At 37.4% G+C, this 26,170-nt stretch overlaps 2 protein-coding genes and 1 long non-coding RNA gene across 4 annotated transcripts in view; 2 read left to right on the top strand and 1 right to left on the bottom strand.

The window, feature by feature from the left end:
• The window catches only part of sesn1 (sestrin 1), a 45,351-nt gene extending 43,838 nt beyond the window's left edge, over positions 1 to 1,513 (top strand). For both annotated transcript variants that reach the window (XM_065256768.2, XM_065256769.2), the window contains one exon: positions 18 to 1,513. In XM_065256768.2, coding sequence (XP_065112840.1) covers positions 18 to 104 — 87 coding nt within the window. In that variant the 3' untranslated portion in view covers positions 105 to 1,513. The remainder of the gene's footprint in view (positions 1 to 17) is intronic.
• armc2 (armadillo repeat containing 2) lies at positions 1,309 to 23,938 on the bottom strand. The gene is made up of 18 exons (XM_065256770.2): positions 23,868 to 23,938; positions 22,811 to 23,091; positions 22,636 to 22,708; positions 22,388 to 22,556; positions 20,825 to 20,954; positions 19,186 to 19,223; positions 18,579 to 18,677; positions 16,451 to 16,641; positions 16,223 to 16,325; positions 15,877 to 16,133; positions 12,585 to 12,730; positions 10,909 to 11,008; positions 7,285 to 7,567; positions 5,732 to 5,854; positions 5,536 to 5,649; positions 5,325 to 5,457; positions 3,875 to 4,014; positions 1,309 to 3,454 (listed from the first exon to the last, which is right to left on the bottom strand). Exons 2-18 carry the CDS (start codon positions 23,011 to 23,013, stop codon positions 3,315 to 3,317), a joined length of 2,442 nt encoding a protein of 813 aa, XP_065112842.1. The 5' UTR covers positions 23,014 to 23,091; positions 23,868 to 23,938; the 3' UTR covers positions 1,309 to 3,314.
• Positions 23,884 to 24,371, top strand: LOC141279863 (uncharacterized). Its single transcript, XR_012334694.1, has 3 exons — positions 23,884 to 24,042; positions 24,145 to 24,205; positions 24,294 to 24,371. It is a non-coding gene; the product is annotated as an uncharacterized lncRNA (long non-coding RNA).
• Positions 24,372 to 26,170: the final 1,799 nt, after the last annotated feature.

The following is a 26,170-nucleotide window of genomic DNA, read 5'->3' as shown; positions in this document are numbered from 1 at the left end:
TATTTTCTCTCCACCAGGTTCACGTTAATTTGCTTCTTATGGAAGCGCGCATGCAGGCGGAACTGCTTTACGCTCTGAGAGCAATCACTCGCTATATGACATGAAGTGCAGTTCTCGTCTACCTTTTAAATTTAAATTTTTTTACTGTTGTTGATGTTGCTATCATGGGACACTTCAATAAAAGTAAAAACTACAAAAAAAAAGAAAAACGAAGAATAAACGACGGCCGACAAGAGGATCGGATTCATGGTTGTTTTGGTCAAAGAAGGAAAAACAACCGAATCACTTGTGTGGCTGCTCAGCTTGCAGGGCCAAATCTGGCCACTAGGGGGCGTCTCAGCATATTAAGCTCAAACTGGGGCTGCACAAGCGGACAACCTGAGACTGCGATTCAAGCTTTTGGAGGTCAAACCTCCTTTTAGTATTTCAAATGCATCTGCGATAAGATGCCGTATAATCATATCTTCTTTTTGTGAGATAAGAATAAAAAAACACACACATGTAGTAACTCCAGCACGGTGCAGATAGACTGCACTTAAATGCCTATCTATTAGTGTGTTTCCATATTGTTTTTATATTGTGTTTTTTTTATTTTAGCAGTGGCTAGAGATAGAAGCATCACTGATTTTGCATAAACGCGTGCCTAGTCATGCGCAGCACTGGCAACAGATGCTGATGTGCCATCTGTCCAAGCTGCTTTTCTTAATTGAGAGGCCTCAAGATACCCAAACCATCACCCATTTGTATAAGCTAAAGACTGTTCGTGTGCATGAGAGAGCGATGAATGCGATTCAAAAGTCGTAGTGGTCTGAGCCCTTGTTATAGTTTACTGTACGACACCACTTTGTCTCTCATCATTTCCAACGTGTGAATGTTGTAAGAAAAAATCTCATCATAGGCTCTACGATTTTGTTTTTGGATGCATTTAATATATCAAAGCACTTTTTTGAAATGTCAAGATATGCTTCAGCTGTTATGTAGCTATTGTTTTATTTTTTTGATGACTGTTTCTGTCTTTTATTTTTGTTGGCTGTGCTCAAAGCAAAAAGGTCTTCCTTCCTTGCTCTGATTTATTTGCCTTATCTGTCTTCCCTTTAATGCGTGGTCAACGCCTCAAGCTTTTAATTTTGGGGTTCATTATAACTAAATACCTCCTGTTATGTATCTTTAAATATCTAAGTGCTGTCTGGTGTTGTGTACAGACGCTAACAACCAGGCAACCCGAAACGACTGCGCAGTTTTGGGGTTAAATAATGCTCGTTCTCATTTCAAGTGGAACTAAGATGCGTTTTGTTTTGTGTGTGTGTGTTTTTCAGCAGGGTAGATTATCTGTTGTCTTTTTTTTGTTTATTAAAACCAGTCAAGTACTGCATTCTGATGGTGGCAGGACTAGTTGAGGAATGGTACTTTTTCAAGATGGATGTGAGGATGTTTTTCAACAGACTGATGTCAGTTACTGACACTTTTATAAAAAAAAAAATGTGATGAAAAGAAATAAAACATGGTTTTTAAATGGTTGGATCATTTGTAATTTAATCACACAAAAAACTTTGTTCCCAAAAAGTCACATTAAGAGCTATTATTATGTCAAACAAACATTCAGTATTAAATAGAAAAAGAATTGAAACTAAGCCTCTCGTGAATTTAAGGAGCTGTCCATATTATAAAAGCTTCAGAATATACTTCATATACATTAGATATCAGGACACGTGAGCAATATTTTATATTGGTGAACATCAACTCACAAGCAGAGAGTATTGAAGAGGTGCAGCTCAGAAAAACTAGGGTTATAGAAAAAAAAATGATTTAAACAGAACAGTGTAAGGATTAAAGGAAGTAACAATGTTGAAATGAGAACCATTACTTTATGAATTCTCCCTTAAAGGGACACTCCACTTAAAAAAAAAAAAATGCTCATTTTCTGCTCTCCTAGAGTTAAACATTAGATTTTTACCGTTTTGGATTCCATTCAGCCGATCTCCGGGTCTGGTGGTACCATTTTCAGCATAGCTTATCACAATACATTGAATCTGATTAGACCATTAGCATCGCGCCTAAAAATAACCAAAGAGTTTTTATATTTTTTTCTATTTAAAATTTGACTTCTGTAGTTACATCGTGTACTAAGACTGACAGAAAATTAAAATTTTCGATTTTCTAGGCCGATATGCTAGGAACTTAACTCTCATTCTGGCATAAAAATCAAGTACTTTGCTGCCATACCATGGCTGCAGCAGGTGCAATGATTTAACGTGGTGCCCGAAAATAGTCCCCTGCTATGGAAAGTAACCAATCGCAGCTTTTAATTTTCTTTCAGTTTTAGTACACAATGTAACTACAGAAGTGTCAAGTTTTAAAAAGGAAAAATCTCTTGGGTTATTTTCGAGTGCGATGCTAACGGTCTAATCAGATTTAATGGATTATGCTAAGCTATGCTAAAAGTGGTACCGCCAGACCCGGAGATTGGCTGAATTGATTTCAAAACGGTAAAAATCTGTTGTTTAACTCTAGGGGAGCAGGAAAATTAGCATATTTTCAAAAATGTGGAGTGTCCCTTTAAACTACTGGTAATTTCCTAATCTGTATCTTTGAATGTCTTTCCTTATGAGGTTTTGTTAATGCCAGTAAAGGGTCATCTTAAATGGAAATTACCACCAATGTCACTGGCTTATTTTCTGGAAGTCCCTTAGAAACTGAAAAAGTTGTTTCTGCCTATACACACTGGACATTGAAGGGAAAAAAAAGTTTCTTACCACAAACCAGTTAAACAAATTACCACCCATTACATGTTTTGGTCATTGGCATTTGTACATTTCTGTATTCCAATCACCTCTAGAGCAGCTGTGAACTGTATATTATTTCATATAGACTGTAGCTGTGAAGCGTAACTGTTGGTTGATTTAAGAAAACAGGAGTGCCATATTATATCCATTTGATGTGATTGTATTAAGAAAGAATGACAATGTTTCTATTCTGTGTTCCTTAAAACTGTCTGTTTAATAAAGTCTTTGAGATCACTGAGATGACCATTAGTGTTTTATACAAAGAACAAAATTTTTTTTAAACACATAATGCTTGTATAAAACACAATTTTTTCAATCTAAGACAAGTACAGCTTCAGGTTGCATATAATAGACCACCAATAGAAGTTGTTTTGCACATTTGTTGGTCATAATTACTTATTATCATTTACAGTCCAAAATATGTTTTAAATATTAAAAGTGACAGAGTATTAAAGTGCAATATATACACACAATACATTCATATTCGTGTGTGTGTGTGTAGACTGCAAAGAACGTGTGTATCAGACAAGCTTACTGACTGACTTCAGTAATGTCTTCAATATGTAAACGTTGTCTTAGCCTCTCAGCTACAGGCAGAAAGAGTAACTCCCAGCATGCTTCCTGGACCTGTCTGACTCCATCATTAGCAGACCACTGCAAACGCCCTCTGTCTGTCAGAAAAGAAGCCAAAACATCAACAAATGAAGAGCATCGATATTATACCTTTAAGTGCATTACAGCGCTTAAACATGGAAAAGTCAGATTTTCATGAAATATCCCCTTTAAATATGGATTTTCTCTTACAAAATTACAATGATTACTCTCAGAAGACATTTATTTATCCTCCTGGAGCCGTGTGGATTACTATTGATGCACGTTCTTGGGTTTGAAGAAAGTAGACCCCATTTTAAACCATTATTTAAACCGCATTTTCTGAAATAACTGAAAGTGTGTTTGTTTAAAAGATGATGGACATGTGTATCTCAGATGGCTTTAGAGTGAGTAAATCATGGAGTAATTTTAATTTCTGGGCGAACTATCTCTTTAATAACAGGTGTTCCCAGGGCCTGAGTATGATTGTGTTTGTGCACCTGTGTAGAGCTGTAAGATTTCTAGTAACTCTTCAGTATGTTGCAACTCTCCATCTAAAAAGCAGTTCCACAGGGTCTGACACAACACAGTAGCCAGATGCCAATCCTGAGGTCCAAAGTCACGCAGACAGTCAATCAGCCTGTAATAAAACAAGAGAGAGCCTATCAAAAACACAATGAAGAGATAGCAGTGCAAAATTCATTTCTTGATCTTCTACCCTTAAAAGCAGGGTGCACGATTTTTGAAAAACACTTTGGAAAAGGGAGTCGGGCAGAGTACCAAAAAAAACACTTGCAGCCAATCAGCAATAAGGGGCGTGTCCACCGACATCGCTGCCTAGGTTGCGTTTGTGTCGGGCAGGTCTATCAAAAGAAGGTCCAGATTCTATTTGGTTAGGGGTGTGTTTGTTTAAGTGATTTCAAATGTCAACATTTGCTTTAAGAGATCGTGAACCCCGTCTTTAACATGAAACATTAACTAAATATAATTAATTTATATATAATATAATTATATAATTTACTCACCACCATGTCATCCAAAATGTTGATGTCTTTCTTTGTTCAGTCGAGAAGAAATTATGTTTTTTGAGGAAAACATTCCAGGATTTTTCTCATTTTAATGGACTTCAATGGACCCCAACACTTAACGGTTTTAATGCAGTTTAAAATTGCAGTTTCAAAGGACACTAAAGAATCCCAAACGAGGCATAAGAGTCTTATCTAGCAAAACAATTGTCATTTTTGGCAAGAAAATAAAAAATATGCACTTTTGAACAGTAACTTCTCATCTTCTTCTGGTCGTGTGACGTGCCAGCCCCACCTCACGTAACACGTCTTCACGTCAAGAGGTCACGGATGACGTATGCGAAACTACGCCCCAGTGTTTACAAGTGTGGAGGAAGAGGACCGTTCCGACGTTGTTGTATGTGGAATGATATTAATTAATGTCTTTGTGTCAGTTTATTGTTTAAAATGGTCCGCAAATGTGCGTTTCATATATGGAACACGTGACCTTTCGGCGTCATTACGCAATTACGTGAGGTCGCGCTGGTGCGTCACACAGCCGAAGGAAGACGAGAAATTGTTGTTTAAAAGTGCATATTTTTTTATTTTTCTTGCCAAAAATGACAATCGTTTCACTTGATAATACCCCTATGCCTCGTTTGGGATCATGCAGAAACTGTTAAGTGTTGGGGTCCATTAAAAAAAAATTTTTCTCAAAAAACATAATTTCTTCTCGACTGAACAAAGAAAGACATCAACATTTTGGATGACATGGTGGTGACAAAATTATCTGGATTTTTTTTAAGAAAATGTACTAATCCTTTAACATTTTATTATATATCCAACAAATCCTATCTTAGGCTATTAAGCTTTGTTACTTAATCCAGTTTTAGCGTGATTAATATAATTGATTGGAAACCAACACTGAAATAATTTTTTAAGTTACTTCTGCATGGTTCCCTCAACCCTCAGTAGAGCCCTGTTTTCTGGATCAGCAGATAAATTGATGAGAACTCCACATGAAGAAAAACACACATCGGGGTTCTTCGAGTCCAGGAGGGTGACCATGAACCGATGCACTGAAAAGACAAACACAAACTTAGAAAAAAAGTGGCGGAAAGATGTTCGTCATGTTTTTATCGAAGAACAAAACGCACCTTTGTGCTGCATGATGAAGCGTCTCACATCTTCGATCTGAGAAAGATTTCCAAACACCCGTGTGGCCTCCAAAACACCTTCCATACTGGAGCCCAACAACAGCTTAAGTAACACTGCAATTGCACATGACAAGAAAAAAATGACACATTGGACAACACATACAAGATTTCTCCCACACAAACACACTTGTCTTACACTGCAAGATGTGTTTGTGCTGGGAACGGACCACTGAGCTCTCTCCCTGGTAGAAAGAGAGGTTGTTGATGGTGGCCACGGCATTAATCACAAGCTCCTCATTCTCCAGCACACACCTTGACTCTGAGTAAAAAAAACACAGGAAACAGCGTGGGGTGTGAAATATCATCAGCTGTTTTTAGTCCATCCCATCTGTAGCCCTCATATGGAGAAAGTCTGAATGCCCATTTGCCTACCACCCACTTATTATTTCATGTAAGAAAATTATGGTATAAGTAAGAAAAATTTAAAAGAAAACCCCTCCATTTTGTCTCTCGTTGTATAGGAGAAATTATTTAGATATTAAAGATGTCTTATGTGATGTTTATCCCCCAAAACAGACTTGTGGTCTCCATTTGATATTGAAGTGCAGTTCAGTACAGTAAACACAGATTTCTAATCAGGTATCACTTCTTCCTTCAGAGCTTTCAAAATCAATCATGCGTGTTTCCAAGTTAGTATTTCATGATAAATTTGTAAATGAAGTAGTCAGAATTTGAGTGCGTGTGATTGAAATTATATCCTGTATTTCCCGTTCAAAGTGCGGTTTTCTTTGTCAGTATTTGTGCGTCATGCTGCAAGTGTGTCTGTGTTTCGAAATGCCTTTTGTTGTGGCGAATGCTCTGTCATTGTTACCCTTCATTTCTCAGTATCTTTTAAATTTTCACCCTCTTCGATTTTTTATTTTCATAACAGGATGTAATCAGATATGTGAGATTACAGTTTTTTTTTTTTTTAAGCAACTGCATCCTCTAAGATCTTAGCGTAAATCCGGTGAGGGTATTTATTTTCTGTTTTCATATCTAAAAATGTCACTGGAAAATCTTTCCACAGGATAAAAGGTCTGTATTTCAAAAAGGAAACGTGCAACCACCTCTTCAACACAGCATACCTGCTAACGAAACTTTCATACAGCTAACCAAACCTTTGCATCCATCACCTACAAACCACATTGCAGCATCTCAGAGACACCAGGTATTTCAAATCAACTAAGAGCCATGCATTGTAAAACTGGCTCTGGGAAATGACAACTTTATAGTCTGCTTATTCTCGTCATTGGAGAGGATGCAATAACTTGAGCGTGTACCAGTAACTGACGTGAAGGGGACGACGTGACTGCAAAGTGCAGAGCGACTTGCACCATCGTGCATCTGAGCTCAAGGAAGCACATTTAAGATCTTAATGGTCTGTGTGTCACATTGCTTCTGCTAACATCAATTATGGTACACAGGTTTGGTAGCGTGAGAACTAGATGTCTAAAGGCATCCTGTGAAAACTTGCAGCTATGAACAAAAAACATGCATGCCAAAGTTTAAGACATAATGGAGCTATGTGTGACCCTATCTGTGAAATGCAGGCTAAAGGTTCATAATCTATTGTGAGTTTGCACTCAGTCATTGATCTAACATAGGTTTTAAGCTTTGATTTCAACATATCAAGATCACAATGTTATCTACATATTTATGTAGTAAATCAATTGAATTAAAAGATTTAATCATGATTTTGTTTTGTACCCAAGACTTGCAGTAGGAGCTGCACACACATAGCGTTAGCAGCCAATGCTGTGCCCACTGTGGGATGAATGGCTAGATTGGCCAACAATCTGATGAGTTTGACCAACACGTCCTCTCTTTCAGGGGAGGGTTGTTGCTCAGGAGGCGATGGTGCTTTTTGGTAGATCTGAAATAGATCTAAGAGGACATCTATCCCCCCTTTCTCCTCGTAGACACGTTCTCTGGCTTCAATGCTCTTGGCGGTCAGGTTCCCTAGTGTGAACAGGAGACGCACTACCAGATCCTGCAGAGAGAGAAAACAGGAAATAAAACAAGGGGGTGTATAAGAATTGACAGTCCACTTTATGCTAGAGGTCATTTTAGTTTTTTTTTTGTAGACCTGTGGATCGATTGCTTTTTTGAAACCGGGGGTTAAATGGTTAAAATGTTGCACTTTCATTTTGGTTCGGTTTGCATTCACAAGGCAATATTTCCAAATGGACCAGACTTTGATAATACAAGTCACGTTCGAGCAGTGTTGGGGGTAACGTGCACTACATAATAATATTACTTTTCTGAAGTAACGAGTAAAGTAACATATTACTTTATAAATGTACACATTAATATTTGAGTTACTTTTTTAAAAAAGTAATGCGAGTTACTTTTCAGTTTAATCAATTTGATGTAAAAAAACAATGTACTGCATTAAACTAAACAAATTAACGTAGATTTACGCACTCTATGTGGGCGCGCCTAAGCAGGAACAGTTTCAGTCAGAAATAGTGATGGCAGGTCAGAGCTTTACATTTTTGCGATGGAAAATGCAATTTCTGAATTTGCCTGAAAGAGATCAAGCCTCAGCCAAGTAAGAAAAAGTAACGCAACTTAAGAGTAACGTAAGCATTACTTTCCATAAAATTTTACTTTTAAAAGTAACTTTGCCCAAGACTGCGTGCGAGTAAATTATGCTTTAATTGGTCACAGTGTTGATTTATTTTCCAGGACTCCGCATAAAGTTGTCATCCATCAGATTGGACAGACAGCAGTATCGTGGGATTACTGGCTTTTTGGTAACTGTGGTTATAATACTTCGTTATTTTGAGCAGGAATCAAAACTTAGGTAACTTATTCTTACCATGTACCTATTGTGGAGAAAAGCAATCAGAAGACATGTTCACCAAAAAGCTATCAGGTATGTTCATGGTTAATCAAGCAATCAAAGTCTGTTCATTGGTCCATTGCTTTCACACTTAAACCGAAGCGAGTTCGTTTGTAGTAGGGCCGAGACCACCTCCTTCAGGCGGTCTCAGAGTGATTGTTTTGGTGCAGATCCAAGCGTGACTGCTGTGTTCACATATGCCCAAAAGAACCGAACCAAGGAAGAAAACGCACCAGGATTCAACACATAGACTCAGGTGCGAAAACACCCTTAATTAAAGGGACACTTCACCCATTTGCATAAAGCTTTGTATAGTTAGAACCCCAGTCATGTTTTTGAATGGTCATGCATCATTTCCTCAGTTGCCGCTGAGACAGGAGAAATACAGATTTAAGTGTTGCACTTCCTTCTTTCAATGATGTAAAAATCATCATTTTGCATCATTGAAATAAGGAAGTGCAATATCTTTTTTGAGGGGATGAGACTACAAACACCCCTTTTCTCTGTCAAATAGGCACCAAATTCTAAATTTCGACTACAAATATGACACACTTTCAATAAAGATGAATGTTTCTACGGGTGAAATGCTCCCTTAAGCAATGTTCTACTTTTAATTTCTGGAGCTTTACTGGCATTTAGGGTTCCCACCATGTCAAATTCCCTGACTTTCATTGACTAAAAAGCTGAATTTCCATGATCTATGTCTGGAAAATGTAGTGTACACCGTGAGTTTATAAAAATGTAGCTTAGATGAGCACCAATTATCCTATTCACGATTTTACATTTCCTTTCGTGGGTAAGTGTATTTTAGTACATGATGTTATCAATATGCAAAAGGTACAAACCCCAAAGTAAAAGATGACGCGAGTTATCGTCTCCAACATAAATCTCTTTTCTTGGACTACAACAAACACAAGGATTGTAGGCAACAGTGTACTTCCTGGGATAAGTGCCGTGAACAAGACTGACATTATCATAATTCCTCCCACTTTGACTCACAGTCTGTAAGTTATCACCTCTTAGTACTGCATTGTGAGCAAATCTTTCAAACATGGTACGGAGCGTCACATTTTCGGCTGACGTCAGAGGTATTCAGGCCAATCACAACGTACAGATTAGCTGGCCAATCAGGGACACACATGAATCTGGAAAATCTGGAGCTACAAAAATGTACGGTATGTGGAAAATAATGTGTTTTTTGAACCATAAACCACGCAAACACATTGTATTATACCACATACACAAAATAATGTTGTTTTTTAGCAATGAAATAGGTGCACTTTAACAAACCTATCACATTTTTATAAATGGATACTAAAATTTAAAGCAACAAACAAAAATCTTAAAATGTATGACTTTAAATGTATGGAAGTGGAAAAGACCTTTTAAAATTCCATGATATTCCAGAAATGTCATGACCCCCTGGTATTGCATTAGTAGTGCTAAGCTAAAGTGCAAAATTTCGGTTTCCAGAGGACACACAAACAGATAAAAACATATACCTTGATGACACTTTAATTTGCACTGCCAAATGCATACTGAATGTTAAATCATGAGTTCGCATTAACATTGATGGGATAAAGCATATTTGGCGTGCTGTCCAACGGGAGGGCTCTGAGCTCGGAATATTTTAGCCCAAACCACCTCTTTAACTGGGATAGATGAAACTAGCTGAAAGTGAGGTGATGGGATTGAGGAGGGATGCTGCAAAAACTGTTATGGGATAGAGGTAAGGGACAGCTATTTATAGGCACATCTTCACGCTGATTGTTTGGATCACATGACCATGCTTCTCCTGAACTTTAAGTTAAACAAACTTCATTAAATATAAATGAAACCTTTAACTCTGGGTTAAAAGCCACAAATTCATAAACAATTGGTATATCATAAACAATTTTAATTGTATAAAACCTATATGTGTGTTTACAGTAGTGCTTGGATGAGCCATTATACAGTCCCAAAAGATCCTTCCTATGATCCATCAGCCTTTAATGATTTCTGATTTTGACAAACAGGTTTCTATCGATCAACTGGTTGTCAACCCTTTTTGTTTTCAGAGACTGTATACATAAGAGAGGGTGAGACCATTCATCTAGAGGACAGTTTGTCCTTATGTGAAGTGTGTGGGTGGGACTGTGTTTATGATACCTAATACACAGAGTGAAGCATGTTTATTCTTTATGAGATTAAAAACACATGATCTCATAACTGTCAGAGCCAGCAGGCAAGTGAGATGAGCACATCTGAACTGACTGTACAAAAATAAAATGAACAGAAAAACACATGCAACACACACGCACACACACACACACACACACACACACACACACACACACACACACACACACACACACACACACACACCTTACTGGACCATTGCTCAAGTTTCACTTAAGAGCAGAAAGCGGAACACGGCCCACATGCCTATAAGTGTGCATGTGTGTGTGTGTGTATTGACACTGCACATATACTTGGGTTAAACTCACCTGTTTCCTGCTGTGTTTGCTCAGTAGGTCTGAAAATAGGCCGAAGCAGTGTGGTGTCTCAGCTAGTGCATAACAGCACTCGGTGTAGGTAGACAGCTTGCTGGTGACCAAACAGATATACAAAACAAGCATGTTCTCACACATCAGATGGCACTACTTTATAGAGTATAACGACAGTATATGAAAGCAACATAGAAAGGTTGGCATAGTACTGAACATGGGAGTTTTTAAGAGAATAGCTGAGTATGTTAACCTATAAAACCACTCTGGTACATTTGCACAACAAAGAGGATGTCATATGTGGTTGCCTGGTGTCTTTGTAGCCGTAAGACAATGATTTAACTTGAACTTTAACAGGCATACAAAAATCATGAGGGATGTTAGACATTATATTGACCTAATGGTTCCCTTTTTATTTACAGGCAAACACTTAAAGGATTACTCCATTTTCTTTGAAAACAATCTAGATAATTTACTCACCACCATGTCATCCAAAACGTTGATGTCTTTCTTTGTTCAGTCGAGAAGAAATTATGTTTTTTGAGGAAAACATTCCAGGATTTTTCTCATTTTAATGGACTTTAATGGACCCCAACATTTAACAATTTTGATGCAGTTTAAAATTGCAAAGCACTCTAAACGATCCCTAACAAGGCATAAGGGTCTTATCTACCGAAATGACTGTCATTTTTGGCAAGAAAAAGAAAAAAATCAGCACTTTTAAATCCTCCGGCTGTGTGAAGAGCCAGCGCGACCTCACGCAATTGCGTAATTACGTCGACAGGTCACGAGATAAATATATGAAACACACATTTGCGGACCATTTTAAACAATAAACTGATACAAAGACATTAATTAACACCATTCGACATACAACAACGTCGGATCGGTCCTCTTTCTCCACAATTGTAAACACTGGGGCGTAGTTTCGCATATGTCATCCGTGACCTCTTGACGTGATGACGTATTACGTGAGGTCGCGCTGGCGCGTCACAGGACCGAAGGAAGACGAGAAGTTCTGTTTTAAAAGTGCATATTTTTGATTTTTCTTGCCAAAAATGAAAATCGTTTCGCTAGATAAGATCCTTATGCCTCATTTGGGATCATTTAGAGTCCTTTGAAACCGCAATTTTAAACTGCATTAAAACTGTTAAGTATTGGGGTCCATTAAAGTCCATTAAAATGAGAAAAATCCTGGAATGTTTTCCTCAAAAAACATAATTAGTTCTCGACTGAACAAAGAAAGACATCAACATTTTGAATGACATGGTGGTGAGTAAATTTTCTGGATTTTTGTTTAAGAAAATGGACTAATCTTTTAACGCAAATATGCATTTCAGATACTCAAAAATCACTTCTTAAAAAAGATTACAATATAAACAGGGAACAGGGAATTTGCTACTATACTGCAAAGTGACAAAAGTTGAATATGAAGTGACATACTGTGTATCTTATAAATATACCATGATAATAGGCATATACACAGACCTTTTAATGTATACAGTTAATACTAATCTGCCAGTACTAACTAATGTACTAACTCAGCATTGTTGATTTATACGCATAAAAACAATATAACAGTACTTTCCTCTTTCTTCTCCCCTTTCTAAAATTTCCGAACTCCTGTCTTATCTTTATCCATTAAAATCATAATAACCGACAGATTTTTCCATTACCTGAATATTCGGGCCACATTAATGCAGATATCCAGATCACTGCGATGGGTCTCAAGGATCGTGCAAAGAGTAGCGAATGCCTTGCTGGACAGGAAGGAAGGCCGAGACTCAGACTGGTCAGCTATATTTCTCAAAGCTGCAGTGACCTATCAAGAAGTCCACACAGAGGGTTTAGATTGTTAAGCCAAATGTAAATAAATAAAAAAGACAAAGACTACCCATTGTAATGTATGACAAATGTGTGTATAAGGGGAACTGGTTATGTTTAGCAGGTGTGCTGCATGCAAGGCTGTACATAGAGAAAACTTAAAACGTTTCACCAACGCCTAAGGAACACAGATGCATGTAAGTGCTTTGCCGTTTATAATTAAGGAAAAATAACAGGAGGTTTTAGAAAGTGCCCTCATAAATCTCTCCATCAAGAATTTAGGACACTGATTAGGGGACATGCAGCCTGCCTGCTAGGGCTGCACTTTCATAAGAGCCCTCATTTCCGTCTGCCAACAGGCTAATGAGCAGGATGACTATTGACGGTGAACATCAAACCATGCATGCCGAAAGGAAGTTTGTTTGAAATCATTCCTGTAAAACACACTTTGGGTTGGAGAAGTATAACGGGAAATATGGACAAGTGGAAAAAAACAAAAGCAGCCTCGAAGAAAGTTAAAATCCACCCTGTATTTCGACCCTATGTTACCCCACCCCTACAAAAAGCTCATATTTTTTCCATTTCATTCCCAGGGCAGATTTTTGAGAAACATTCGGGTGGGGTTCAAGCATGCTGAATTCCTTCTGTTTTAAAGTCACCAAAACACATGAGAGATTTATCATGTTTGCATAGCAAACCTATTTGTTTATCTGTGGCGATACAGTATAGCACTGTTCCAGCATACAGGAAACACACCCTCAAGCACTGTAGAAAGGCATTGTGGGATCCTACAGGGTTTGTTAACAACAAGGAGGAAATTCACACCGCAGATTATGATAAACCAAAGAAAAAAGTCCTTTCTGTCCAAAACAGCTGAAATTTATATTTCTTCCACTGAAATATTTTAGCTGATCTGTGATTTAATTGGTTTTTGTGTGATTGCATATGCAGGGCCCTAAAATACAAACCAAACACCAAACAATGACAAATAAACTGGCAAACATACGTTGCCATATTAATTTTCTGACCAAGATACTTCTTTTTTATTAAAGTCCCCCTGCAGTCAATACATTTATAACTTAAAAATCATCTTTGGCCTATGGCTGTGATAGTTGGCGTAACCACCGCGGTGGGGTGTATGTAACAAACTAGGGCTGTCACAATGATTAAATAATCATCTCATCACGATTGTTTGACCCCATCGCAATGATTTCAGATCACCACAATGATTGCACATCTCTCTAAAAAGCACAAGGGGGAGCTGCAGCGCCTGTATAAACAAGACAGTATCAGATGGCGCTCCTTAACTGACAGTGCAACGTGATACATTGCAAAGCCATTCAATACATGTGTACTAATATGACCTTAGTAGGATTGGCTACTATTTAAGGTCTGTTCTGGTATAGTCAGTTTATTTTTGCATTTTTATTTTACGTTATTTTTCAGACACTTTATTGTGTTTATTTCTTATGAAAAATATTTATTTATTTATGCTATATATCTATATAAAAGATATATTTGTGTGAAAAACAAGCCAAAAATGTATGAGAATTAAATTTCAAAGCAATAAAACAGACAATTAATCGTCATAATTTATTAAACAATTAACCGTCAGTGATATCAGTGATGACCCGCTGGGTTGGGGGCGGAACAATGAGGCAAGATATTCTCTCTTGGTCACGCAAGTTTGCAAAAAAGAATCAATCTGCGCTACCAGTACACCGTCAGAAAGTGTTTTTAGCGCGGCTGAAAACATTATAACCCCAATAAGATTGCTTACTTGAACTGTGTGTTGTTTCATGGATGGAAGTGCTACAGTAGACAAGCACATAGGCGCCGATCCCGTGTGTGCTCCGGGGCTCACCCCAAGCACCCACCGATATGCAATATGCTCAATTACTTCCCATTTCGCGTCTAAAACACCCAAACACACTTTCGATAACTGTAAAATACTGCCACCGTCACAGCTCTATGTTGAGCATCACAATAACATCTGTAAAAGTTTTTCCTGTAACGGTAATTTCTTCATGCTTTGAAACAGCTTGAATGTACCTCTACACCCTTGCCTCATTTAGTATAAGCATATTTATAAATATGTAAATTAGTTCCTGTTTCTACTCAATTGCACAGCTCAGGACATAGATATGAATAAGCAAATTAGTCCCAGCTTCCACTATTTTGCACCTCCTTGGACCATAGATATATATGTAAATAGATGCTGCATCTGCAGTTTTGGACACATAACTGCTAAGTCCGGTTTCACACAATGCATACATGAACTGCGCGTTTTAGCCCTAATGTTTACAGGTTAGAGCATTTACACCACGTGTGAAGAAGTAATGCTGAAGCAGCATGTTGCGATCATTTTAGCACCGAGTCTATGTGGCATCCATACATAATATCTATGGCTCAACTACTGATCTACTCGTACAACTGTGGTGATGTGATTGGTTATTATTGTGACGTAGGAAACTGAGGCGATTAAAAAACTCAAATTGTTTGTAGAAAATACTCAGCAATGGTGTTGAATGATGAATTTGCACATGGTTTGTCTTAAAGCATATTAAAAACAGCATATAGGCATATAAACATAAATAAAACTTGATTGTCACCCCAAGTTTTTATATAATATTATATGCCGTTCTTATGCATCATATACAATATGATCCACTAAGGAAACTTTCAAGATGACACATAATGCTTGTTTTCCTTTTATTTTCTCGATGGCTTAACGCCAGTAATACTTCTCAGATGTGTCACCAAGTTGTGGCAATCTAGATAAACTTCTGATGGAAAATTTTAAGTGTGGTCAAAATGGTGGTGATACAACAGATGTTTTTTTTTAGTAGGTATGTCTTTGATTAGAGTCAGGCAAGTCATCAAGGGTCAGATTATTGTTCTGAGAATTTAATTAAACCATCTAGTTCCTAATAAAGTTCCTGCAATAAATATTACCAGCCAGCTAGCATTTCATTCACTTGCCAAAGCCTTTGGCACTTTGTGAGTGCTCGTTTTGGACCCTGTGCTTATGCATGTTTTGGCTAACACATGATCACAATAATAAAAATGGGATTATATTTTATTCTGTTACAAATTTGACTCCTTTGATCAACCCAATCCAATCAGCCTTCAAGAAGTACTCGCCTGTACCAGTACATGTCCTGCAATGGTATGCTGGCCTTCTCCCTCTGCCCTGTGATTAGTTACATTAGAAGAAGTTGAAGGTGTACTGTGAATAAGCTTCTTTGAGAGCTGTAGCAGTATGCTGATGAAGTCTTTAACCAGCAGCAGACTGCAGAGGGCGCTGTTTCCTGAGAGCAGCTTCAGTGAGCCAACGCAGTACAGCACAGCCTCACTTTTACTCCATACATCCTCACACTGCAGCAAAGAAAGAAGGGAGTCTGTGGAGAAATGCACACATGGCGGGTTCAGGTTAAATTAGTTAATCACTGATGAGAATTTGAATGAGTTACACTTTAATAAAACTGACCTAGGATGGAGCTTGTGAGGAACAGGGCATCATTACTAGCGTTGCGGCTGATTTTGAAGACGAGTTTGCAGATGTTCAACAAGTTGTTTCCATTCACATCAAGCTTTTAATATAAACATGTAAGAAGAATATTACAGAGACAAAAACATATAAACAGGCCGTAGCCCCAAATCTGCTTTTGCTATGCAAAAGTTTGTAAAAGATGAAATATTGTGTCTATGTACTCACTGCCAAAATGAGTTCAGCTACGGTTAGGTTAAGTCGATCTGATCCCATATCTATAAGTCTGAATAGTGTTCTTAGGATGATGGACCTCTTTTTACAGTGCCTTCCCAGCATGCCTCTCTCTGCCAGGGCATTATGGATTTTGGTGCATGCATTACACATTTGTCCCACAATCTCTTCTGACACTTCGTCTCCTATAGTTTTATTTTGTAAGAAAAAAAACTCATCAGAATATGTTAAATGTAGGGCACAAAACAAAATCCTAACTGCAGCATTGCCAACTGGTCCTTCAAAAGACTGCGAAAGAGGAGTAGTCTGTGGGTAACACAGCCTCTTTCATTCAGCTGAGCTGATGTGTACACAGCAAAAGGCTTACTGACATTTCACTGACATTTGGCCCACATGTCAACACCCACTGACAGAGTTAACATGGCCCTTAAAGCCAAACCCATAGCCCCAAGGATGGTATGCATTATTAGTGTGTGTAAAACAACTCTTTCACATTTCAAATAACAACATTACTGAGTAACTTTAAGCTAATGTAAAAATTGACATTGATATGATTTATTGTGGGTTATATTCCCAGGAAACACACACATACTAAAAAAAAGTTAGAGCTTGGCATGAAAATCTGACTTTTTCCATGTTAAAGTGCTATATTTGGGTCCCCAGTGCTTCTATCACCTAGAAAATGTGAAAAAGATCAACACAGTAACTTTTTGGTAAACCATTGTCTACAAGCACATGAAACAAGCTCTTATTATAACAAAACCACCCCTTAATCTGCACTATCCAACCACAGGACTAAGCATTTAGTGCATAGTGAAAGAGAGAGAGAGAGAGAGAGAGAGAGAGAGAGAGAGAGAGAGAGAGAGAGAAAATAATTCACAGCACAATTGAGTTTCAATTTCAACAAACCACCATCATGATGATCAGTGTTTGCACTTCATCTGCTGATTTGCATTTTAAAGGACACACCCAAAACGGCACATTTTTGCACACACCTACAAAGTGGCAATTTTAACATGCTATAATAAATTGTCTATATGGTATTTTGAGCTACAACGTCACATATGTGCTCTGGGGACACCAAAGATTTATTTGACATCTTAAAAAAGTCTTGTGACATGGCCCCTTTAAATGCACTTTAAGTTGTTTTGGATAAAACTGCATGCCAAATGCATAAATATAAATTTAATATTAATTAGAATTTGATACGTTTATATCAATAACTGAACATTCAACTGAATTATTTAATCAATAAAAAAAGAATTAATTTTATTCCCAAGCTTTTTTCCTTTAATTAAGTGTAGATCTAGCTTTTATATGGCTTGCAAAACAATAATTATCCATCTTTACATGGTCTCTGACCATTGTGTAGATTGGCAAGTGCTATAGACCTAACTTGCCTTTAGGGGATAAGGCAAAGGCTGCAATTTCAAAAGCTATTTTTGCTAAAACAAATGTTGTTCCTCAGTTCTGTTTCCAAACTGGCTGGCATATTCTTCCCATCTGCACCCTCTGATGATACAAAGGAGAATATGAATGGTATTTTATGCATGAACTGAGAGGCTCCTGGCACAATAAATATTTGATATTTATCTTTCAAATGAATTTCTATTGAATTTTGAAAGCGCTTAAATATTTACTGCTATTAGATTGCATTTCATGGTTCTTTCCCCCCACATGCTTTGACTTTAAAGGCTCAATACTGTGCCAAGCTCAACACAGCTCTGTTTTTCATTCCTCTGCATTCGGATCTTATGTTTTCCTTCTGCCTGGCGTTTTGCTTGCACTCTGGGACACGTTCAAGTGCCGAAGAGCAGCTCCTTAGTACGAACTTACATAAACAAAATTCAATAACCTAAAAGTTGGGATTATCTTTCAACGTTTAGTAATAAAACAAGTACGATAAATCGTTTAAATAAATTTTTTTGGACCATCAGGAATATATGTAAGGTTGAATGGATAAAAGGATTTTTTTTTTAAAGTTTATTTTTGATATGATTGAATTGATCATATTATTATCACAAATAGCGCATGTGTAATGATATGAAAGCAGAATACAACCATTTGCTTGTAAGTGTCAACAAAATATTATTAGTTTTTATGTAAATAATTCTAACATCACCTGGGGCAAAAGACTCAATTTCCTGAAGGACAGGAAGGACCTTGCAGTTCCAGAACTGAGACTCATCTATGTTATCGTCTTCTGTGTCACGCTTTGTTTCTACAGCAGAAAACATATAATAACAGACATGAGGACACATAAACCTTTAGATAAAGAAACTTATTTATGCAGATAATTGACCCCAGAAGTACAAAAGAGACAGCAGTTCTTGCTCTTAGGCCAAACGTATGTAAATACAGGATGCTAAACATCACAAAAAAAAGGTCAGAGCTTCACACCTACACATCTTTCTTTATTATCTGTTCTGTATACATGCTCTTTGTACATTTGCATTATGAACGAGCTGCAGGAAGCAGTGGGTTTGCGAAAACAACAGAGAAACAAACTGCTATCATCTGGTATCTGGTTAAAGAAGGCTTGAGAACAGCTATAGGAAATGTGGTTTGGGTTTCCTATCTGATCAGATGTGGCCACTGGTAAATAAAGCTTTGTTTTGCTTTAGCACACCATTAATCAAAAGGTGGGAATGTGTCGCAAAGCAATGTTGAACTGATGAGCAAAATAAATTAGATAAGTGTAGTTATTTATGCATGAAAATACAACAAACCTGGTTTTGATCCAGTTCTGGCTGACTGTAGCATCCTACTAATAACAAACACATACAAAGACACATGTAAACAGCAAATAGACTGCATAAATGAAATCCATGTGTTTAAAAGCGTGTTAAAGTAAAAAAATATATTTTAGAAACATCAAACTAAAATTACAGTAATATCAATCTCAATATATATATATATATATACATATAGATTAACATAACCACTGCTTTTTCAATATTTGACTTTACATATCTATTTTAATGGCAAACACACGGGGTCGCTGTTGTAATATCCTGCTCCATTATTGCATTGCCCAATTTTTTCATTTTCTCTGTTGCCTTCATGTGAGAGTTTTGCAAAAATCAGTTATTGGGTGAAACATTAAAAAGGTTTCATAATGCGCTTGTATAAATTGTTTATGAGAATGTTCGTGCATGTGAGGGCTACTGCAACAGACAGGAAACCACAGTTCACGTGCTTGTTTCAGATCGAGCCATGCACTGTCATGGTAAGTTTTATCTAAAAAATCAAGATATCCGTTAACACGGCTTTAACATGTCATGCCATGTACTCTCGTAATCTGTGCCATCACTGGTAGTAGATTAAAGTGACATATTATGTTGTACGTTATACAATTATAAAAAAGAATATAAAATACAATATAAAACGATTTATCATTATAGTACACTATCTCAAATGAGTGTTTCTAAGGGATTGTGGCAATATTTGGATGAGCATTTTTGTGGCATTGATCGTATTTAGGCTTTGTGCTGCATCGATAATGCCTCTTTGTTGATGGGATGCCTCAGCCCGAGACGTGATGTCATCTTGTGAATCTCAAATGAGACTGTACTGGCGGTCAACAGACCAGCTATCCAGCCGGCCACAAACAACCCGCATAATCTAATATTGCTCCATTAGCGACTATAACATTGAGATGGGCGAGAGAGAGGTAGAACAAGGAGGAGAAAACAGAGAAAAACAGAAGAGAAGGGGGGTTGATGCTTTGACTTATTAAATTCCAAAGTATCTGTAAATGCATCTAAATTGGAAGCATTGTGATTTTCATGAGTGGGAATACTGGGCAATGAATTAATAAGAGCTCTTGGAATGGAATAAAGGATCCTTTTATGCGCCCTAATGACGGATTACGCAATTCTGTTGCATATCCCAGAAGATGTACATGTGGTTCGTGAGCACAACTCACAAAATAGAACATCCATTTCTCAAATCAGTTAACAATAAATAAATTTACTCTCTTAACAGGGTTTTATGTGAGACAAAAAGCCTATAAAAATATTTTTATTGCTGTTCCTCACAAAGTCTTAATTGATTTACTGAGAATGTTTATTGGTGCATTGTTACCAAAGGTTGCTATAATAAAGCCTACACCTGATGTGGGTCCCTGTTATAAACATGGTGAGATCTCCAAATTTCAAAATGTCTGTCTGATAAAATTTAAATACACAAATATTCACTTGATGTCACCAAGCAATCTATGTGGCACTATGTCGCATGGGTGTTTCTTAGGCCAACTGTGGCGATATTTTGATTGTATGGATCCAAATCTCAATATGTCTGTTTGATGAAATTTAAATACACAAATAGCCACTGGACACAAAGCAAAATTCATGCTCAAATTCCTACCTGTGATTGGAAAGTGTGCACAGGTCCGTTTCTGAGGATGCTTTTGTCTTATGCTCTGTAACATCAGCACAATGCAGCCTTTCTCCATCTCCTGGTTGGTCTGTCCTTTTCTCTAGAGACCTGTTGGAACCTTAACGTTGCAAAAGGGCATAAAGACACACAATAATACTCACTTATCTAATCTATTTAATCTAATCAACAGGAAATTGAGGCATTGAGAACATGAATCTCTTTGCACATACTGTAAGCTAGACAAGTTGAACTTTAATTAATTTATCACATTACATTCTAGAAGTCAAGCAAGCAATCAATCTAGGAAATTATACACAGGACAAACATCTTTTGTACTCTCAATAAAGTACACCCACAAACACACTCGAGGCAGAGTTTCATCCTGGGAATGTAAACTGATTTATATCTGATTTTTTGAAGTCTATTCATTTGGGTTTTTTTGTGAAGCACTTAAGCACTGTTGTAAAAACTCACTGCCTTATAGGGCAGATTCCTAAACATTATTCATAATAAGTGTTTAAAAGTGATAATTCTTGAATTGTATACATAGGCTGCAACCGCGATCATGTGATTGTCATCATTTAAAGGTGCAGTTTGTAATTTTTAAAAGGATCTCTTGACAGATATGCAAAATAATATACAAAACTATATTATCAGGGGTGTATAAAGACCTTTTTATAATGAACCATTATGTTTTTATAACCTTAGAATGAGACAATTTTATCTATACACTGTCAGAAATAAAGGTACAAAACTGTACCTTTTCTGTCACTGGGGCTGTACCCTTTCAAAAAGTACAGCTTTGCACCTAAGGATTTCATTTTAGTACCTCAGAGTTACATACTGGGACCAAAGACAGCTTATTAATACCTCAAAAATACATATTAGTATCTCAAAGGTACATATTGGTACTAAATGTTTACATATCTGTACCTAATGGTCCATAAAATGACCTTTTTAAAGAGTGCTGCCCCACTGACAGCTAGTGTACATATTTGGACTTTTTTTCTAACAATGTAGGTCCTTAAGGTACGGTAATCTGCCCAAAATTGTATTCTGTTTTGTATTCCTGTAAATGTACCAAACAGAAACTTAGGGTACAGCCCTAGTGACGGAAAAGGTATAGTTTTGTACCTTTATTTCTGAGAGTGTATACACCGAGGGTCCACTTACGCGGAAGTCGCCGTTTTGTGCTGCCATGTTTCTACAGAAACCCTTAATGGACAGACTATTTTACTAAGTTGTCTTCGTCAATGAATTTTTTTTGGTGGTTACTGTAGCTTCTCCTCTATGCGTTTCAAAAGCGAGGGAAGAGCAGTGGACTGAGCCATTGGTTGCAATTCGCAACCTCACCACTAGATGCTGCTAAAATTTACACACTGCACCTTTAAACCATATTCATCAAAAGAGCTTTTTCTTTCTTTACAAGTCACTGTAATTTACTTCATACAACATGTCTAACTTTACCTTTGTCATGCTATGCTGACTGCTGTTTTTTCCTCACTCACATAATCCTTATTTTACTTTGAAAGTCGAAATTTCCTTTCTTACTCTTTGATTGTGATGCCACAGGTGGCAGCATGTTGATGGATGGCGTTCTAAGATGTCTGGCTCGAGACCCTCCCGAACCTCTCCTGGTATTCCCTCTCTCTGGAGGTTTGGGAAGGACTGCATCATCCTCATGACCATCCTCATCCAAAAACACAGACAGCCTGGGTTTCTGTTATTGAGTAAAGAGTATTATTAATAATTCCTGTTTATATCTGAACAGTCAGATACAGTGTTGAAAAACCTCTTACGTGCTCCAGTGGGCTGAGGCGGGTTCCAGAACCAGGTCTAGAGTCAGGAGCTTCAAAATTTCGGGCATGAAGACTAAAAATTCAAATTTTTTATTAATTATTAAATGGCTTATATAACATCAAAATTTTGTTATATGGGACAACCACTTAAAACCTTTATACGCATTGTTCATACCTAAATGCAGATGGTGGACGGCCGTCATGTGGACGAGAAGATGACTCTCCGAAGAGCTGCCGTTGCTTCTCCTGAGGTGTGAAAGGGCGTTGTGTGGCAAGAGTCCTAAGAGAGCGACGAGCTTCTGATACTATCTCAGCACTAGTCGGCCTCCTGGTGTAGATACGCTCACTCTTGTCCGGTTGGAGCGCCATTAAAGCCATGCTTCAGTGGTAAGGATGTAAACCAGTATTAGGGGCTTGAGACATTGCCCATCCCTATAAACAAAAAGGAAAGGAAGGCTGCATTCCCATGGTATAAGGAAAAGGAACACAAAGGTAAATTTTTGTTTACAAATTTTTGTTTACAAAATTAAATTGTTTGAGACATAACATATCCAACTTAAGTTGTCATATACACAAGAAGATGTCAGTGACAATACATTGAAAGGTTTGATGTGAAGCTTATGAATTTTACAGCTGTACAAAAAGCCAAGTAAAACACTAATTTAAGATAAAACAGTAACTGATTAAAATATATACAAATATATGTATGAATCGTAACAGGGTTAATGTACACGAGCTGCCCTACACACACATAAATAAATACTAATGGTTGGCTGAACAATACGTTTTTTTCATTCATTATCTGTTGTTCATTGCATTTAACAAGATGTTAAGACTTAAAAACCAGCACCATCACCTCAAAATATTGTGAAAATAAGACGTGAATTCGTTCATCGGCATGGAAAGACGAGCATGCGCGTTCACGCACGCACCATCACCATGGCAACACACAACGCTGTTACAGGGACTCGAGTATGACAACAACACCAAAACATTAAAAATCGCAAACGCCAAGGATTTATTAAACTTAAAACATACAAATCTAACATTCGGGACCTCATATCAAGATATTCGACAAAAATATCAAAGTAAACCAGTGCGGCTGTTGAAGTACAGTCATAGTTAAGTTTACCTACAGCCACTTGTTGCTCACATTACCGCGTTTTAACTTAAACAGCCCATATAACTGCAAAGAAAAATGCAAAACAATATTTACTTTTGACTCGGGTTACCTTGCTTTCAGTTAGGTCTTCCACTATTGTAACTTGATTATCCTCTACTTCGCAAAAAGGAGCCTCACACTAGAAAGAGAGGTGCACGCGCTTCGCGCCACAGGGTCACTGCCACGCGCGTTGTCACGTGACACACGAGAAGCTTTTGTTCTGTGAAACCCTTCATCCCGTTTCTGTGAGGAAAAACTAACATTTTCCTCGATTTGTTTAAAAACAAATGTTAGAAAGAATTATTAGTGGCAATAAATTATAATTTTAATGGATTCTTGCATTACAGGACAGGTGAGAATTGATCCTCGCTGGAGGTTGTCAGTTATTTACAACGGACAAAACGACAGGTGAGGACGTTCAAACCACAGCGTACTACTATACCAGGCAAATATTTTCATTGACTAATTCTTAATCCTTATTCCTCCTCAAAAACAGTATTTGCCTGGCCTTTAATGAAATATACAGTTCAGAGTAAGTTAAGGAGAAGCAGTGAGGCGAGAGATGACAGGTGAGCTGATCCTATACAAACAGGGGCACTATATAGGCTTTGGTATCATTATTGCAATGAAAACAACACAATCCGCTGCTTTCTGAAGTCATGTAAAATGTGAAGTAGGATACACAAAATAATGAATAATTTATATTTTTGTCTAATATTCAATTTATATTCATCTTCTATAGCTGTTCAATGGGTCATACCCTGTTACAGCAGATAAAAGTAGTTAACCTTAAATGTTGTTTCTACCACACCATACAAACCTTCTGTTTCACATCTTTTGGGCTCTGTGGTTTGATTTAAATAGTCCTACAAGGTTCATTCTCATAGATACAAGGAGAGTCATTGGTGAAGTGTGATTGGAGAAGCTAACCAATGAGGAGTTAGTACGAGGGTGCCGATTGGCCAATGGCTGCATGGTTGCTTTCTTTTATTGTCACTAGGTAAGGTGGAGTGTGGTGCCATAGATGCCAATCACACATGATAATGTTGTCATCCGTATAACATTTCTGTGGAAAGATGTAAGGGATGTCATATTGCATAGGCACACATTTGCATGCATTTAGAGAGCGGTTTAAGCAATGTGAAGATATTTTGTGAACCTTAACACATTTGTATAATAGCACATCACTGACCCACATTGCTCTTCTTCTACGTCACTGAGGTAAATGGGTTTGCTTTACAAGGACCATCATATTTCTTGCTGCTGTCTCCTTGGCAACTAGCTCTTGGTGGGCAGTCTTTGGACGCACACTTACTCCTTCACCTGGTGATAAGGAGAATGCAATGATGGCACACGTATGTGTGACAAATAGGTTAAGAAATGTGTTCGCTCAGTCTTTCCTCACAGTGTGAGGGACCATCTCTGTGTCGAAAAATGTAAGAATTGTTGAACACTTTGAGCTTTTGTCAACACCTAGTGAAGATCTAGGTCAAACATAAAGAAATGTCAACAGTTTGTTGTTATTCAAAGAAGACTTTCGGATTTAGATGTAGGGAAGAGCGGGACACAAAGTAAAGCTTTTTGGCTTTGGCTCTATTATTCAAAAAATATTTAAGTTAGATAGTCAACTCACACATTTCTGCTACAAATGAACAAATGAAGTTTGTTTGTGGGACCTACCGTTATCGTACAAATACACTGAAAGTTTTTTTCAGTGTATTTTAGCAAATGTTAAAACTTAGCCCATAGGCTAAGAGGGTTTGTTGTAACACCTGCTAGAAAATTTTGTTTAAACACAAATAATTCAATAAAATTCTGTTTATATACTAAAGACGGATATCTGTCTATGGTAGATGGATATCCAAACATTAATCCAACCTTCATCTAACCATCCTTGTATTATGCATCAATGCATATAAATAGATTTATTCATAGTTATCAGTTATTTCCCCTGATATTGTATTAACAGTTATCATTTTAATTAATAGTATTCACATCGTTTTCATTTTATTACCATTGTAACGCTGTGTTACAACTAACCCCGCTGTGTAAATTTTTTTAATCCCAGGCATCAGTTACTAGGAGTTGATGACATGTGTCAAAATGGTGTTATGTTGTAGGTAACAAGACCGTGATTACAATAATATAAGGTTGGATTTGATGACTTATGCACAGACTTGAAAAGCGCTGTGTCCCTGATTGGCCAGCTAATTTGTACATTGTGATTGGTCTGAATACCTCTGACATCAGCCGGAAATGTGACACCCCTTACCATGTTTGAAAGATTTGCGCACAATGCAATGCTAACAGGAGTTAACTTTGTGACAGGCTGTGAGTCTGAAGCGTGAGGAATTATGATAATGTCGGTCTTCT

This window comes from Paramisgurnus dabryanus, chromosome 12 (assembly GCF_030506205.2).
Source record: "Paramisgurnus dabryanus chromosome 12, PD_genome_1.1, whole genome shotgun sequence".
NCBI lineage: Eukaryota > Metazoa > Chordata > Actinopteri > Cypriniformes > Cobitidae > Paramisgurnus > Paramisgurnus dabryanus.
Note: the sequence above shows the minus strand (reverse complement) of the source record. Positions and strands in the feature narration are given on the sequence as shown.